The sequence below is a fragment of the Hemiscyllium ocellatum genome, chromosome 3 (genome assembly GCF_020745735.1).
Source record: "Hemiscyllium ocellatum isolate sHemOce1 chromosome 3, sHemOce1.pat.X.cur, whole genome shotgun sequence".
Lineage (NCBI taxonomy): Eukaryota > Metazoa > Chordata > Chondrichthyes > Orectolobiformes > Hemiscylliidae > Hemiscyllium > Hemiscyllium ocellatum.
This window is the reverse complement of record NC_083403.1, coordinates 39760164-39777448: the sequence shown is the minus strand read 5'-3', so window position 1 is coordinate 39777448 and position 17285 is coordinate 39760164. Positions and strand designations below refer to the sequence as shown.

General features: G+C 38.5%; 1 protein-coding gene across 1 annotated transcript in view; it reads left to right on the top strand.

The window, feature by feature from the left end:
- Window positions 1-13152, top strand: part of cep162 (centrosomal protein 162) — a 134708-nt gene extending 121556 nt beyond the window's left edge. The window contains exons 25-27 of the mRNA XM_060849654.1: window positions 6925-7023; window positions 9411-9545; window positions 12687-13152. Coding sequence (XP_060705637.1) covers window positions 6925-7023; window positions 9411-9545; window positions 12687-12905 — 453 coding nt within the window. The 3' untranslated portion in view covers window positions 12906-13152. The remainder of the gene's footprint in view (window positions 1-6924; window positions 7024-9410; window positions 9546-12686) is intronic.
- Window positions 13153-17285: the final 4133 nt, after the last annotated feature.

Sequence of the window (17285 nt, the reverse complement as noted above, 5' to 3'; positions counted from 1 at the left end):
TTTTTGTATCAGCATTCTAGAGTTTGCCAGGTGTATGTTATGGATTTTAAGTTTCATTAACCACGTCAAATTTTAAAATTAAGTAATTTTATTTCTGTCTTGTTTATTATTGGATTTTGTTTTTCAGAGGGGAATCGTGAAGTGGACAATTGGGCTTTGCATTATAAAGTTTTTAAAGGAATTTTATTGGGTCTATTGTTTTGATACAGCACAGTAGATGGTAAATGGAATGTGGATGGAGAATTGCAAGATCAAAGGACAAACTGCATTAGTGGATTGGGATAGCAAGGATTCGTAGTTTCCATGACTTTGATCATCACTGACATTTCAGCTAGGAGAAAGTGAGGACTGCCGATGCTGGAGACCAGAGTTGAAAAATGTAGTGCTGGAAAAACGCAGCAGGCCAGGCAGCATCCGAGGAGCAGGAGAAAAGAGTGGGGGTACCCTTTATCTCAGCCCGCTTGGCACACCAGCCTCATCCCTGAAGAAGGGCTTATGCCTGAAACGTCGATTCTCCTGCTCCTCGGATGTTGCCTGGCCTGCTGTGTTTCTCCAGCACCACATTTTTCAACACTGACATTTCAGCGTTTGATGCTCCTTCCTAAATTCCCCTGAAAGGTGTTGATGAGCCACATTCTTGAAATGACACAGTCCATCTGTTGGACAATACAATTATCTCTTTGATCTGAGCTAAATTATCCTGAACCGTTAAAATTTCCATTTTAATGGATCATCTTCTGCCTCGGAACACTTCAACCCCAGGCCATCAATGTGGACTTCAACAGTTTCCTCATTTTCCCTTCCTCCACCTCACCCTAGTTCCAAACTTCCAGCTCAGCACTGTCCCCATGACTTGTCCTACCAGCCTGTCTTCTTTTCCACCTATTCACTCCAGCCTCCCCCTGCCCCTGACCTATCACCTTCATCCCCTCCCCCATTCACCTATTATACTCTATGCTACTTTCTCCCCACCCCCACCCTCCTCTAGCTTATCTCTCCACGCTTCAGGCTCTCTGCCCTTATTCCTGATGAAGGGCTTTTGCCCGAAACGTCAATTTTACTGCTGCTCGGATGCTGTCTGAACTGCTGTGCTCTTCCAGCACCACTAATCCAGGATCTGTAGTCCGACATACAGACGTTTCTGTGGCCAGCAGCATAAAATCAGAATGGTGTGTTGCTTCCCTGGTGCCAGGATCAAGGATGTCTCAGAGAGAATGCAGAATGTTCTCAAGGGGTAGAGGGACCAGCAGGAGATCATTATACACATTGGGACCAATGACATAGGAAGGGAAAAGGTTGAGATTCTGAAGGGAGATTACAGAGAGGTAAGCAGGAATTTAAAAAGGGGTCCTGAGAGTAGTAATATCTGGATTACTCCTGTGCTATGAGCTAGTGAGGGCAGGAATAGGAGGATAGTAGATGAATGCATGGCTGAGGAGCTGGTGTATGGGAGAAGGATTCACATTTTTGGATCAATGGAATCTCTTTTGGGGTAGAAGTGACTGGTACAAGAAGGACAGATTGCACCTAAATTGGAAGGGGACTAACACACTGGCTGGGAGATTTGCTAAAGCTTCTGTGGAGGATTTAAACTAGTAAGTTGGTGGGGTGGGACCCAGGGAGATAGTGAGGAGGAAAGAGATCAATCTGAGACTGGTACAGTTGAGAACAAAGGCAAGTCAAACAGTCAGGGCAGGCAGGGACAAAGCAGAGAACAAGGTTGGACTGACAGATTAAACTGTATTTATTTCAATTCAAGAGGCCTAACAGGGAAGGCTGATGAATTCCTGGCATGGTTAGGAACATGGGACTGGGATATCATAGCAATTATGGAAACATGGCTCAGGAATGGGCAGGACTAGCAGCTTAATGTTCCAGGATACAAATGCTACAGGAAGAACAGAAAGGGAGGCAAGAAAGGAGGGGGAGTGGTGTTTTTGATAAGGGATAGCATTACAGCTGTACTTTGGGAGGATATTCCCAGAAATACATCCAGGGAAGTTATTTGGGTGGAACTGAGAAATAAGAAAGGGATGATCACCTTATTGGGATTGTATTACAGATAGACCCCATAATAGTCAGAGGGAAATTGAGAAGTAAATTTGTAAGGAAATCTCAGTTATCTCTAAGAATAATAGGGTGGAAAGGGATTTTAACTTGCCAAACATTGACTGGGACTGCCATAGTGTTAAGGGTTTAGATGGAGAGCAGTTTGTTAATTGTATAGAAGACAATTTTCTGATTCAGTATGTGGATGTATCTACTAGAGAAGGTGTAAAACATGAGCTACTCTTGGGAAATAAGGCAAGGCAGGTGACTGAGGTGTCAGCGGGGGAGCACTTTCAGGCTAGCGACCATAATTCTATTAGTTTTAAAATAATGATGGAAAAGGATAGACCAGATCTAGAAGTTGAAGTTCTAAATTGTGGAAAGGCCAATTTTGACGGTATTAGGCAAGAACCTTCAAAAGCTGATTGGGGGCAGATGTTTGCAGGTAATGGGACAGCTGGAATATGGGAAGCCTTCAGAAATGAGATAACAAGAGTCCAGAGAAAGTATATTCCTGTCAGGGTGAAAGGGAAGGCTGATAGGTGTAGGGAATGCTGGATGACTAAATAAATATAGGTTTTGTTTAAGAAAAAAAAAGGAAACATATATCAGGATAGAACGAGTGAATTCTTAGAAACGTATGAAGGTAGTAGGCGTATACTTAAGATGGAAATCAGGAGGGCAGAAAAGGGACATGAGATAGCTTTGGCAAATAGAGTTAAGGAGAATCCAAAGTGTTTTTACAAATACATTAAGGACAAAAGGGTAACTAGGGACAGAATAGGGCCCCTCAAAGATCAGCAAGGCAGCCTTTGGGTGGAGCCGCAGGAGATGGGGGAGATGCTAAAAAAGTATTTTGCATCAGTATTTACTGTAGAAAAGGAGATGGAAGATATAGAATGTAGGGAAATAGATGGTGATATCTTGAAAAATGTCCACATTACAGAGGAGGAAGTGTTGGATGTTTTGAAATGCATAAAAGTGGATAAATCCCCAGGACCTGATCAGGTATAACCCAGAAGTCTGTGGGAAGTTAGGGAAGTGATTGCTGGGCCTCTTGCTGAGATATTTGTATCATCAACAGTCACAGCTGAGGTGCCGGAAGACTGGAGGTTGGCTAACGTGGTGCCACTGTTTAAGAAAGGAGGTAAGGACAAGCCAGGTAACTATAGACCAGGGAGCCTAACTTCGGTGGTCGGCAAGTTGTTGGAGGGAACCCTGAGGGACAGGATTTACATATATTTGGAAAGGAACAGACTGATAGGGATAGTCAGCATGGCTTTGTGCATGGGAAATCATGTCTCACAAATTTGATCGAGTTTTTTGAAGAAGTAATAAAGAGGATTGATAAGGGCAGAGCAGTAGATGTGATCTATATGGACTTCAGTAAGGCGTTCGACAAGGTTCCCCATGGGAAACTGGTTTGCAAGATTAGATCTCATGGAACACAGGGAGAACTAGCCTTTTGGATATAGAACTGGCTCAAAGATAGAAGACAGAGGGTGATGTGCCTCTTCCACAAGTGTTTCCTCCCACCTCATTATCTCTTCACATTTCTTCCTTTATCATTTACGAACTTCCTTCCCCTGTACATATGCCAGATTATACAACTGTGTTACAATATAATGCAGTCATGTAGATTCATGGTTGTTTAGTCCTTCAGCCCTCATTCTACTCCCTCCACCCAGATGCATGCAACTTGCAAGCCCATTCAGTCACAGTCTACGAGGTACATAAATATAAGCTATAAGCAATCGATAACTCAAAAATCCCTGAAAATAAATTGCCTCTTCTATATTCTCGAAATAACTCTCAAGCACACAAGCAATGAATGCACCTTTCAAGAAAACTTGAATCCTCTTAACTCTTCTTGCCTACATACATGAATATTGAAATCTGTTTTGAAGAAAAATAAGCATACTTCAAGTTTGTAGAACTGTCAAGCAAACAAAGTTAACAGACCATTTTAAACCAAATAAATAACCTCCTCTCCACCAAACTACAATGCAGGACACAATGTTTTTGTCAATCTTAGATGTCAGCTTAGTATTGACAATAGTAATAGAAGTAGGCTGAATGGAGGGCCAGGCATCTCTTTTGCAGATTGTATCATTTTGATTGCTTAGCTGAACATAAGAATCCTTTCCTTTTTTTAAAAAAAGTCAGTTTTTTTTTATCTAAAAGTATAAAGGAGTTATTTGAATAGGATAGGTAGAGGGGAATTAGGAAATGTAATATATTTGGATTTTCAAAAGGTACTTGATAAGGTACTGCACATAAGATGCCTATAGTGTTCAAGATGGTATAATAGCATGGATAGAGATTGGCAAACTAATAGACAGTTGAGATAAGGGAACATTTTCAGAATGACAACTTGATAATTAGTGGAGTGCCACATGAATCAATGCGAAGGCCACAATTATTTACAATATATGCTAATGACTTGGATGATGGAACTGAATGTACTATAGTTAAGTTTGCAGATGACACGAGTGGGTGGGAAGGTGAGTAATGAGGATGACAGAGTCTATAGAAGGATATAGGCAGATAATGTAGTGTCAAAAATTATTAGGTAGATTGAATCTAATGTGAGAAATCATAAAATTATACACTTTAGCAGGAAGAATGTCGTTTAAATGGAGGAAAATCTGAAGAAAGCTGCAGACTTGTGCATCTTTGCGTATCACAAAAAAGTTAGCGTGTGAGTTTAGCAGGTGGTAGAGAAGACAAATGGACTGTTAGCCTTTAATGTGAATGAAGTTTTAAAATAGTAAAGTTCTGCTCAAATAATACAAGGCACTGATCAGATCACACTTGGAATGCTGTGACCCCATATCTAAGAAAATATATCCTGGCATTCCAGAGAAGTTTGACTCCAAAGAAAGAGATTATTTTCTTGTGAGATTAGGTGGAGTAGGTAAGGCTTGTACATTGGCTTTTGGAAGAACAAAACATAGCAAGAGGACCAGGCCATTCAGCATTTCAGGCCTACCCTGCCATTCAGGAGATTATGGCTAATTGAATAACACTTTAGTACTTTTTACTCATCCCATTTCCATGTCCCTGTATTCCACTGGTAATGCGATCTCCACATTCAATATCAATTTCTACTTTAACTATACTCAAAGATTGAGACTGCACAATCGCCTTGATAAAGAATTCCAAAGAATCTCAACTCTGTCTCAGTGAAATATTTTCACCTCACCTCTGACCTAAGTGACATCTCCCTTTATGTTTAAATTGCACCCCCTATTTTTAGATACCTCAACCAACTCATCTTGCTAGCATCAGCCTTTTATAGGTATTTTATAGGTTTCAATGAGGTCACTCTCATTCTTTGAAACTCTAGAAATAGCAGTCCTAGTTTGCCCGATCTCTCCCTATAGGACTGTTGTGTCATCCCAGGGACAAGTCTGGTGAACTTCATTGCAATGCCGCTGTGGCAATAATATCACTCCTAAGAGAAAGAGCCAAATACAGCACACACTATTCCAATTGTGACCAAACTAATCACTTGTAAAATTGAAGTAAGAAACATATAGCATTCTTAAGAGACTTGACAGAGTAGATGTGGAGAAGGTTTTTTTTCCCCATTCTGTGACTATCTAGGACCACAGCGCATAATCTCAAAGTATGCAGTCACCCGTTTAACACAGAAATAAGGATTTTTTTTTCTGACGATAGTGAATTTGTGGAATCTTGTACAGAGGGCTATGAAGACTGGGTGTTTAATATTTTCAAGGCTGAAATAGACAGGTTTTTAATCAGTAAAGGAATCGTGGGTTATGGGGATAAGGGAAGAAATTGGACCAGTGATCTCATTGAATGCTGGAACAGAGTCATTGGGCCAAATCACCTACTTCTGCTCCCACGTCTTACAGACTTTTGATACAATACAATTTTTTAAATCATGCATTATACACATGCATTATACACATCAAAACCTCGAAAAAGTCAGACAGGGCAGTCCCGGGTTACTAACGAGTCCCATTCCTGAGTAGATATGTCAGTCAATTTGTGCACAAGTTGGAACACAATATAGTCCAATATAAAATAGCTAGTCGTGAGTAATTTTAATGAGATCTCCCATTCATAAGTTCATTCGTTAATCAGAACTGCCTGCAAGTCTCATTAAATAAATTTTATGTTGAAAATATCTGATCAAATAAATGCGAAAGCAGTTGAAAAATCTTTGTCTAACCTTTTCTTTTCTTGCTAGGCTCAGCTTTAATCTGTACATGCAGTAATCGACAAGAGTCTCTAATCACATCTCAAAATATTGCTTGCCTTAGGTCACCCTCACTGTTGTTGAAACTATAATCCCTGCCTTTGTCACTTCCAGGAGAAACAGTATTTGCTCCACCCTACATGAATTCTAACTCATTGAAAGATCCACTCACCTTATCTCATCATATACCAAGCCCCTCTTATCAATTTCCCCAGCCTTCTGACTTCAATTATTGATCTACTGTGAAAAGAAATTCACCTGAAATTGCTTGTTCTCATCTACAAATCATTCCACAGTCTTGCACCACCCTACATCTACACAGATATCTAATTTTGCATCCACACTGGTGCCCTCTATTCATTAAGTTTATTCTGCCCCCTAAATTCCTCCACCTTGGTAGTACAACCTTCAGTTTCAACTTATCCCTCAGAAACCTTTTCCCTTAACTAAAAGTAGTTACTTTTGTGAGAAATCTTTTAACATATAATCACAATTTTCTTCCTGCTCTTCCTCCTCAGGTCCGACTGTCCATTTTGAAGCACCTTATGAGGCTTTAATACATTAAAGACTTAATTAGAAAAGACGATTTTTGAAGGATACTAAAATATACTCTTGCATTATCTAATTCTCTCACTATATAATTATAGGTTATGATGAAACACCTTCGGGAACAAATTAATGAGCTCCAGAAAGACCGGGAGGCTTTTTCTTTTACAAAGCTCCGTGAAGATGCTCTGCAGTCTCAGGTACTTATGAACTGCACAGTGACAGTCTTAGCCATTGAACTGAGTTGTGTGCTCAAGAAAATTCAGATTCAAGAATGGAAAAATCCACTTGCAGCAAAGTCAAGTGGAAGATGAGGTGCTTATAAGCTGTTCGATGTACAAAGTCTAATTAAAGTAAAAGTAAAATTCAGGGATAGTAATTGATTAATCTTCAACAGAAAATGATAAAGAATTTTATGATCAATGTGCTAAAAGTAGATATGTTATAGACAATAATTTAACATTTTCTCCACTCCTCAGCTTCTGGTTGTTTACGACTTTCTCTGTTCCCTTTTCACTTTTCCTACTCCATCCTGAACTGCCAACACTACTCCAGCGAAGAGCAACACAACTTAAAGAATAACCTGAATAAAATTATAAACATTTTGTATTTTTTTTTGTCAATATTACTTTCCATTGTAACACAGTTGTAGCCCTTTACATCACTCCCATTTGGCAGAATTTTTGCTTTATTTGCAATTCTGTAATTTTTTTTTTCTTTTAATTTGTTGCCTTTTTTGCTTTTATTCTTGCTCCTTGGGAGTATAAAGTAAATTCTTATTGCATTAATTTTATTACCTCATACTGTTCATCTACATTTTTATCCATTATCCGATTTTTCCCTGTCTATTGTGGACAACCCTGCCTCATGATATTGAACTCAGATGTCAAATGTCGAATCTCAGAGTAGAACTGTTCAGACATGTAGCTGTGGGTTTGGAGTCAGAAATACATCTGTTGTAATTAACTTGTGGGCAGAAAGTCAGAAGCTTGATTGCCTGCCCCTCTGTCAATAGAGGCCTATTCCTGACTGGATTGCAATTATTTTTATACCAGCAGCATGAGAAAGAATTAGCACACCAGATTAATAAACCAGTGAAGGCATGCTGTCAGTTGTAGGAGTGTGGAGTCCCTCAATGTTCACAAAGCAGTATGGCATGGACATGAAGACATAGAAGACAGATATAATTGTTGAAAACCAACCCTACTCTTGCTGCCAAGTGCACTAACCACAGCCGCCACCACTCATCCACACCCCACCCCACTATACCCATCCTATGTTTCCATATCCTTCCCAGCCCCATGCATCTGCACCTGCCTCCCCCCAAAAACCCAACACTCTCATGTCTTCTAGATTGCTTCTCATCTTGGCAGTAGTCAGCGGCTGTTTCCTTGGTACTGCTAAATGCTAGAGCTGCTGTTGTCTTTGTGGGACTTCCTCGATCAGGTCCTAACCTCAGTTGAAAGCACATTAGCAATCAATTAGATTTCTGATTGCTGAAAGGTCTGGAGGGCTTTCACCACCGAACAGGATTGCAGGATTCTCTCTGCTTCTCTCTTTCTCTCTCTCTCTTCCCGTTCAGTACATGGTCCAAAAATAAGAAGATCCTGCCTTCAGTGGGTGTCTCTCATTCTTCTGTTTCAGGTGCTATGGCACAATGGCACAGTGGGTAGCACTGCTGCCTCACAGCACCAGAGACCCGGGTTCAATTTCCACCTCAGGCAACTGTCTGTATGGAGTTTGCACATTCTCCCCGTGTCTGCGTGGGTTTCCTCCGGGTGGTCAGGTTTCCTCTCACTGTCCAAAAACGTGCAGGTTAGGTGAATCGGCCATGCTAAATTGCCTATAGTGTTAGGTGAAGAATGGGTCTGGGTGGATTGCTCTTCAGAGGGTCGATGTGGACTTGTTGGGCTGAAGGGCCTTTTTCCACACTGTAAGTAACTTCGATCTAAAAAATAACATTAGCCATTTTAAGTATTTTAAAAACCATACATCATTAACTAAATCTGAATCCTTGCTCATCAATAAAACTAAAGAATCTATTGCCTACATGATGATTAGTGATTTTCTAGCAAGCACTTAGTTTCTGGTAGAGTTTTAAGATTAGGTTTAAAAATCACACAACACCAGATTACAGTCCAACACTAGCTTTTGCAACATTGCTCCTCTTTCAGGTGGTTGTGGATTAGGACTATAAGACCCAGAATTTATAGCAGAAGGTTACAGTGTCATGCAAGTAAAATTATATTTTTAACAACAATCGAGATTTGTTAAATCTATCATGTTACTTGCATGACACTAACCTTTCACTATAAATTCTGGGTCTTGTGTTCCTACTCCACAGTCATCTGATGAAGAAGCAGCGCTCCGAAAGCTAGTGCTTCCAAAGAAACATGTTGGTCTGTAATCTGGTGCTGTGTGATTTTTAACTTTGTCCCAGTCAAACACCGGCTCATCCACATCACAGTTTTAAGATTAGGTGCATCTTTACTTTTTGATGGCCAAATCACATATTCATGTTTCTATTACATGTATTTCTTTGTAAAAATAAATTGTAACCTTTATTTTCTTAAATGTCATCTCCCAGATGGCCAAGCTTTTAGAAGAATTGAGGGAAGCCAAAGAGAATCATAGCCCAGAGATGAAACACTTCTTGGCTTTGGAAAGGAAAATTCAGAAGATGGAGTTCAAGTATGCTCAGAGAGAGCAAGAATTCCAACAGGTATTATTCTTAGCTAATTCTTAAGTAATACAAAACCTTAAGAAATAAGAACAGGATTAGGCCATCTGGCCCTTCCAGCATGTTCCACCATTTAATAAGATCACGGCTAATGTAATTGTGGCCTTCCTCCACTTTCTTGCCTGTTCACCCATAAACTTCAATCCTTTGTCAATCAAAATCTATGTAACTCAGCCTTGAAGATATTCAATGATCCAGCCTCCATCTCTCTCTGAGTAGAGGATTACAAAGATTTACAACTTTCTGTTATGAGAAGTTCCTCATTTTTTAAAAATACAACAGCCTGATTTTGAAACTGTAATCCCAAGTATGAAGTTTCTCTGCAAGGGAAAACATCTTCGCCACATCCAAAAATAAATCACAGAAGAGAAATGAGAAACCGAGTAGGTTAACTTTTCGGATAATAAAAAAAAAATCATTCATCCATATACAAACAAAAATTATTTAATTAATAATTGTCTGTTGATTAGATTAAGTGTCACTAATATAAAACACATTTTGCCCTTTTATCTGAATTTCAACTTTTGTTCTGAGAGTTTTGTATCCCAATGAGAAAACCCTGTATGTATGAGGGAAAAGCACATCATAATGGGAGTAATTTTCCCAAGACAGCATACCAAAGTATGATCTATATCCCGTGATCATTCAACAGAAAATTTGTAAAGGATAGTTTTGAGGCATAAACAACAAAAGAAAGCATCAAAAATAATCTGGTTTTAAATTAATGAGTTTGAGCTTTTCTGGATAATTTATAGAGAAAATTTTTAAAAGGTATCCTAGGAACTTGCAGTTCTGAAAGAGATCATTTAGTCCATTGTGCCTGTGCAGGTTTATTTGAAAGAGCAATATACATGGTTCCACAAAACATTTTATTCTCACGCTATGAAGTTCTCATCTTCCAAGTACCTTGATTAATATTCTTTTGGAATCAATTCCATTACCCTTTAAAGGTAAGAGCATTCCAGATTGTAATGCTTCTCAAAATGAAGACATTTATAGATTTGTTGTTAATGCTTTTAAATCTATGATTTTTGTTACTGAGTAATAGGTTTTTCTCTATCCATTCTTATCAGAATTGTTATTCAGTTTGAAAAAACTTTTTTAGGTCACATGTTAATTTCTGAGTTCTGAGATCAGTCCTAACTTTTCCAAACACTCCTCAGTTGAAGTCTTTCATCATAACAGTGTGGTTGATCTTCCTTTCTATAATCTTTTATATCTTTCAGTAGTGCGTTTTTTTTTGTCGTTAAAAGATTGCTATTCCTTTTGTCAATGGAACTTCAGTTACCCAGAATAATGGGGAAAATTACACTGAAGAAGGTAGAAAGTAACATATAACTGAGAGGAAATAAATTGCTTCTCAGAACTGCCACCTCACTCTCTTCAAAGGCTCAGTCTGTGCTCTTTAGCAGCACAATGACGAGGTGAGTCAGCACTCCAGCAGCTAGTCAGTTGTGATTGCAGGTTTACACATGCCTGACAATAAAAACATTTCCCTGATATCAAACACATCCCCTCAGCAGACTTCATAAATAACTAATTGTCTATAAAATGCTTGAGAATGTGAAAGGCACCATACAACTGTAATAGACGGACAAGAGGGTGGAAGAACACAGCAAGCCAGGCAGCATTAGGAGATGCAGAAGTCGACGTTTCAGGTGTAACCCTTCTTCAAGACTCTGGGTGGGTGTGGGGGGAGCTGCAGATAAAGGGGAGATAGGGGCTTGTGGTGAAGTGGGGATAGGTGAAGGCAGCTAGATAGATGGGAGGAATGACTCCAGTAGGTGGCAGGGAGCAGCTCCTCCCACACCCACCCCCAGCCCTAAAGTAGGGTTATACCCGAAACATTGACTTCTCCATCACCTGATACTGCCTGGTTCTCTCTCTTCTTCAAGCCTCATGCCTGTCTGTTTGGATTCCAGCATCTGCATTTTTTTTTGTCTCTAACCATATAACTGTAGGCTTTTTCTTGGAGCCAGTGCATTCTCTCCTCCAGAATCAATAGAAATATATGCTAATTTAAATGTGATTCTGTCCAGTGAATAATGAACACAGGGTATGTTATGATTTTAAAGTCTTGCACTTTACCTGCTTAAAGTCATAATTAGTGTTGGAAATGTTTTTTGATCAACTGTCTCAAGTCTGTGTTGCATCTGCATTAGATGAAGATTTAGATGGCTGCATTGGCAACTATTCAGCGAGCTGGCTGAGTTATGGCTGGTCTGAATAACAAGGTATCAGTCTTCATTCTTCTGCCAGCACTCTTCAAGCCTGTAACCATTACTAGCTAGGAGAACAAGGACATGAAGCAATTCCACCCACACATTCCCCTAAGTCACATATTATGCTCACTTGTAAATCACTGTTCTTTCACTGTTGCTCAGAAAACAGGAATTCCCACCCTAACAGCACAGCATAGCTAAATAACATAGCCTTCAGAAGTAAAGGAGCTCACTGCCACAATCTAAAGCATAACTAGGGATGGTCAATGAATACTGACTTTCCCCATATCCCACAAACTAAAAGAGAACAAACAGGATATGCTAGTATTGAGAAAGTCAAGCTTCTGTCATGCATTTAGAACAAGAGTAAGTCATTAAGCCCATCATCGAGAATAACATCATTTTTTGCTGGACTCGTGTATGTGTACGAATCCCCTCACTTTTGTCCACATCTCTGTATTTCCTGCAAAAGACAGTATAATTAATTCAGAAATACACTGTTAAAAATAACGGTATGTCTATCATTAAATCACAATTGGGTAGTCCCAGGAGGTTCTTCCTGATATTTGGGACTGCTGCTGAATTGTAAAAGAGCATTTTTAGTTTCTAAGTTCATTATTATGTATAGAATTATGCTTGTTGCATTTCATAATGTATGGTTTCATTGAAGTAAAATTCACAGATGTCAAGATAGAACAATCTTTTGTGCACCAAGTTAATACAGAAAAGTAAGCACATAGTTGATAATCTTTATAGTCCTTCTTGCCTTCTAGGTAATACTGCTTTCTGTTGGATATCATTTTCTGCTGAATAGCATTTTAAGTTGCCTTCTTCATTCAATTTTTATTGTAAATAGTTATCAGGTTTTACTTAATCTTTTTCTTCCTTAATTTGCTAATAGTTAATTCAACAAGCAAGGCATAGTGCTGATGCAGAACAAATTCAAGAGGTTGAGAAGTGGAAGAAGTTAGCACAGTTTAAAAATCATGAACTGGAAAATTTCAGAACAGAGCTGGACTCTATATTGGATGTTCTTCGTGAACTGCAGAGACAAGGGGTTGTTATTCCAGCTCCTAGTTCCACGAGACAAACTATCTCAACGTTTACTAGGCAATTGTAATACTATAAAATTAATATGTTATGGAATTGCACTCATGTTATGGAATTTGTATTCATACATGCAGCCTGTGAAGCTGTGCCATGGTGCTGTTTGATCATAAAAGGTCTGTACTTTGTGCACAAATGGTAAGTTGTTTGGGAGAAACATGTTTGCCAAGGCTTGCTCCTGATTTTGTTTGATTAGACTTGGTTTAAAAACTGCTGATTAATTCAAATTTTTACGTGAATCTTATTCAGGTGCTTTTAATTTATTTTTTCATTCCACCAGAATGCTACAGATATATTGTTTTTATCAATACATCATAAATATCAATCTTACTGTAAAATCACTTTATTTAACTCTAATTAAAAGTGAATTAAATTCTCATGAACAGAATATAAAGCACAGAAGAACGTCATTCTGCTCATTGTGTCTGTGCCAACTTTCTGTTTTGTTCTACACCTGCACCTTATCCCATAGGCTTATGCAGTTTATTTATCATCAAATAGAGCTGTTATTATTCAGTCACCTGGAAGTTGGTGTACAAGTACAGCTTGTACAATATAAGTCTTGTTTATTTTAAAAAGATTATTATAACTGCAAAATTATCAGGATTTTCAGACTAATGTTAGTTATTCATGTGCTGTTATTCCACAGTTTAATTTCAGAGGCAGTAGAAATACAAATACATGATACACAACAGTGATGAATTTGAAGCAGCAATGTTTCAGGGCTGTTCTGAAATGTTAACTCTGCACAGATGCTGCCAGATCTAAAGAACAAATGGCAGTAAGGCACAGGAGCAGGCCCTTTGGCCCACCAAAGCAGTACCAACACATGATGCTTTTCTAAATTAAAAATCTCTTGCCTCTTTGCTGTCTGTATTTCACTATTTCCTACCTCCTCTTATATCTGTCAAGATGTCTCTTAAACATTGCTATTGAATCAGTCTTCATCACATCTTCTGGCAGCACATTGCAGGCACTTACCACCCTCTATGAAAAAAAAACCTTGTCTCTCACATTTCCTTTAACCTTATTCCTCTTTTACCTTAAATCTATGTGCTCCAGCAATTGACATTTTCATCCTAGAAAGACTCTATCTATTCTATCCACACCTCTTGTAATTTTATAAACTTCTATCAGGCTGCCCCTCATCCTTCAACTTTCAAATGATAGCAAACCAAGTTTGTCCAATCTCTCCTCATACCTAATACCTTCCAAACCAGGCAACATCCTGATAAACCTCTTCTGTCCCTCTCCAAAACCTCCACGTTCTTCTGGTAGTGCGGCGAATTGACAGTATTTCAAATGTAGCTGAACTACATATCTAAACAGCTGCAACATGACTTGCGAGTTGTTATACTCTGTGCTCTGATAGGTGGAGACCAACGTGCCATATGTCTTCTTTACCATCTTATCCATCTTTGTTGTTATTTTCAGAGATCCTTCTGTATGTTGATCCAATAAGATTTCTGCCATTTACTATAAATTTCTCTAATGCATTAGATCTTCCAAAATGCATATCCTCGCATTTTGTCAAATTAAACTCAATCTGCCATTCTCATGCCCAAGTCTCGAACCTATCTATAGCTTGCTGTATCAACCTCTGGCAATTCTCCTCACTATCTGTATCAGACGACCTACACTCTTCTCCATGTCATTTATATATATATATTACAAACAAGAGGGGTCCCAGCACCAATTCCTGTGGAACACCACTGAAAACCAGCCTTCCACCACACTCTGTCTTCTATAACAAAGCCAGTTGTGTAACCGTCTTACCAACTCACGACAGATCTCCTTTATCAGCCTGACATGAAGGACCTTGTCAAAGTGCTTCCTAAAATCCATGTAGACAACATTCAATAATAACCTTTGTCACTAAGGTCTATCAGTTCATGAAATACCAAAATCATTTGTCAGGGCTCAGGTACATTAAGCAGCATTAAATTAAAATACCAACCATGCAGATGTATTCCATAGGGCTTTTCTGGGATTTCTATGGGTCTTTCGCCAAACTTATGACAAAAGAGCAAAAGTCAGTGGGTGTATTCTGATACTCATGCAAAATACTTCCATCAACTACAGTTTGCTGTCTTTCATGTTACTTTAAATACCTTACTGGCAGGTGTGTCCACGCGTTTTACTTATATTGTTAGTCTACCCAGTGTTTCACAGAAGGGAAGAAAATGCTGAAGCTATGCTAAGCCATGCCACAGGAATTCTTTTTGGTCATAACGTGTAGTTACTGTTAACCTCTAACATGTGTAATTCACACTTTAAAAAGTGCAACATATGTCCAGTATCAATCTTATTCAGAAAATAGTAAACCTTTCTATGCGTTCACATGAAAGGAGCATAGATCTTTGCATCTGTTGACTTTTCACAGCAATAGTGTTCTTTCACAAAGTACATAAAGAAGAAACCATGTGTTACCCCACTAACTCTTGCTGAAACAACACAGCCATCCAAAATCACTAAAATATCATAGCAGAGCGAACAACCTTCTTCAGTCACAAAAATACTGTTGTTCATTTCTGAACTATAGATGAACAAATTTGCCGTAATGGCAAAACTAAAATGACAATTAATAGATGGTAATAAATTTTCTGTGTGGAACAGAAGATTTTACAATAAACAAGATTGCAACTGATAAAATAACATGCAAAAGTGATGTTCATGATTTTTAGAGAGTTTGGGTGGCACATTTGAAAAATTTCACATTCTTGCACCCATCAATTTCCACCTTGTCAAACCATGTCTAAGTAGATTTTGCTCTTTTGTTCCACTACATTTTGTGAAACAATATCATTTTAGTTGTATTCATATAACACTAAAATATGAACCAATTTGAAGCATTACTGCCTTTGCACTTTTGAACTTGCACAATTAGGATTGCAATATTTGTGAATGATGACAAATTAGTAGGTAGAAGTAAGAGACATAAAGTGAGAAATCCAATTTGGAGGCTGTCGAGATAAATAATTATTTAACTTGACATCATCTAATTACTTGAATTGTGTTACCCTCTTGTATTTTTGCCCTCCTATCTGTGTGTTATATGTATCATCCCAGTGTCATCAGCAGACACTGCCCAGCCACACCTGTAAAGAACGGCAACGCGAATGCTGTATTTGGACTCTGGGATGGTGTAAATAGCAAACATGCAGAGTTTATTTTGTGCATTTCAGAAGAAGGAAAGGCAATGGGTGAAAATTCAGAAATATCACTGACAATAGCATATCTTCTTTAAGTTGAAGGCTCTTCCTGATTCTATTGGTTGGCTTCGGTTGGCTTCTGTGATCCCTGAAATTCACCTAGTTCACCTTCTATCATCCTTCTGCCCATGCGACTGTTCAGGTTAGTAGTGGCAATCATCTTATAATTTTGGATTTATTCATATCAAAACTTTAAAAAGTTCCATCAATGGCGTTATCTTATAACCTCAGTTGTCAGGAAGAGCCTCCAACTTAAAGAAGATATGCTATTGTTAATGATATTTCTGAATTTTCACCCATTGCCTTTCCTGTCTTCTGAAATGCACAAAATAAACATGTTTGCTATTTACACCATCCCAGAGTCCGAATACAGCATTCGCGTTGCCGTTCTTTACGGGTGTGGCTGGGCAGTGTCTGCTGATGACTGTTTAATCACTGGGATGAAACATCACAATTTAATTCCCTTATGTACCATTTGGTTGCAATCATCGACAGAAACTTGGCAGTTGGCTATAATCTTTCAAATCTTGATGGATCTGCAATGAATTGTTTGATTTGCTTTGAATTGTTATCCAGAATCCAAAAGAATAATAGCTGCCAACTGCAAATGGAAAGTTCAGTATACCACCTAAATTCCATATGACAGGACAGTTTAAAAAGAATTGATCCAGGTGTGGGACATATAGGCACTTAAACCTTCTATTAAATAACATACTTGTTCATTTTTTACCTTAACTCTACTTTCCAACCTATGTTCCTTGATTCTCTAGAGTCCAAAAATCTACCTCAGCCTTGAAAATGACTCAACATCCACAGTCTTCTGAGAACAAAATTTCAAAAAGTCACAATCGTCTGAAGAAATTTCTACTCATCTCTGTCTTAAATTGCAGACTAATTATGCTGAGACGATGGCACTGACTTCTAGATTCTGCAGCCAAGAAAATAACATCTCAGTATTTAACACTTTAACTATTTTATCTTTCGTAGTTTCACACAACCTAATATTGTGTATAATCCCCCAGTTGCAAATGCAGTGAAGGGACTTCATTAAGCCAGAGTCCAAAATTCACAATTTCACTGGTGTGTCTATAAAAGCAATCTTTGAAAAGCAAATAATTTCTCCAACCTTAAAAAGAGTATTAATCTTCCTGACTGCAGGTGTCCAGAAGCCTTTCTGTATC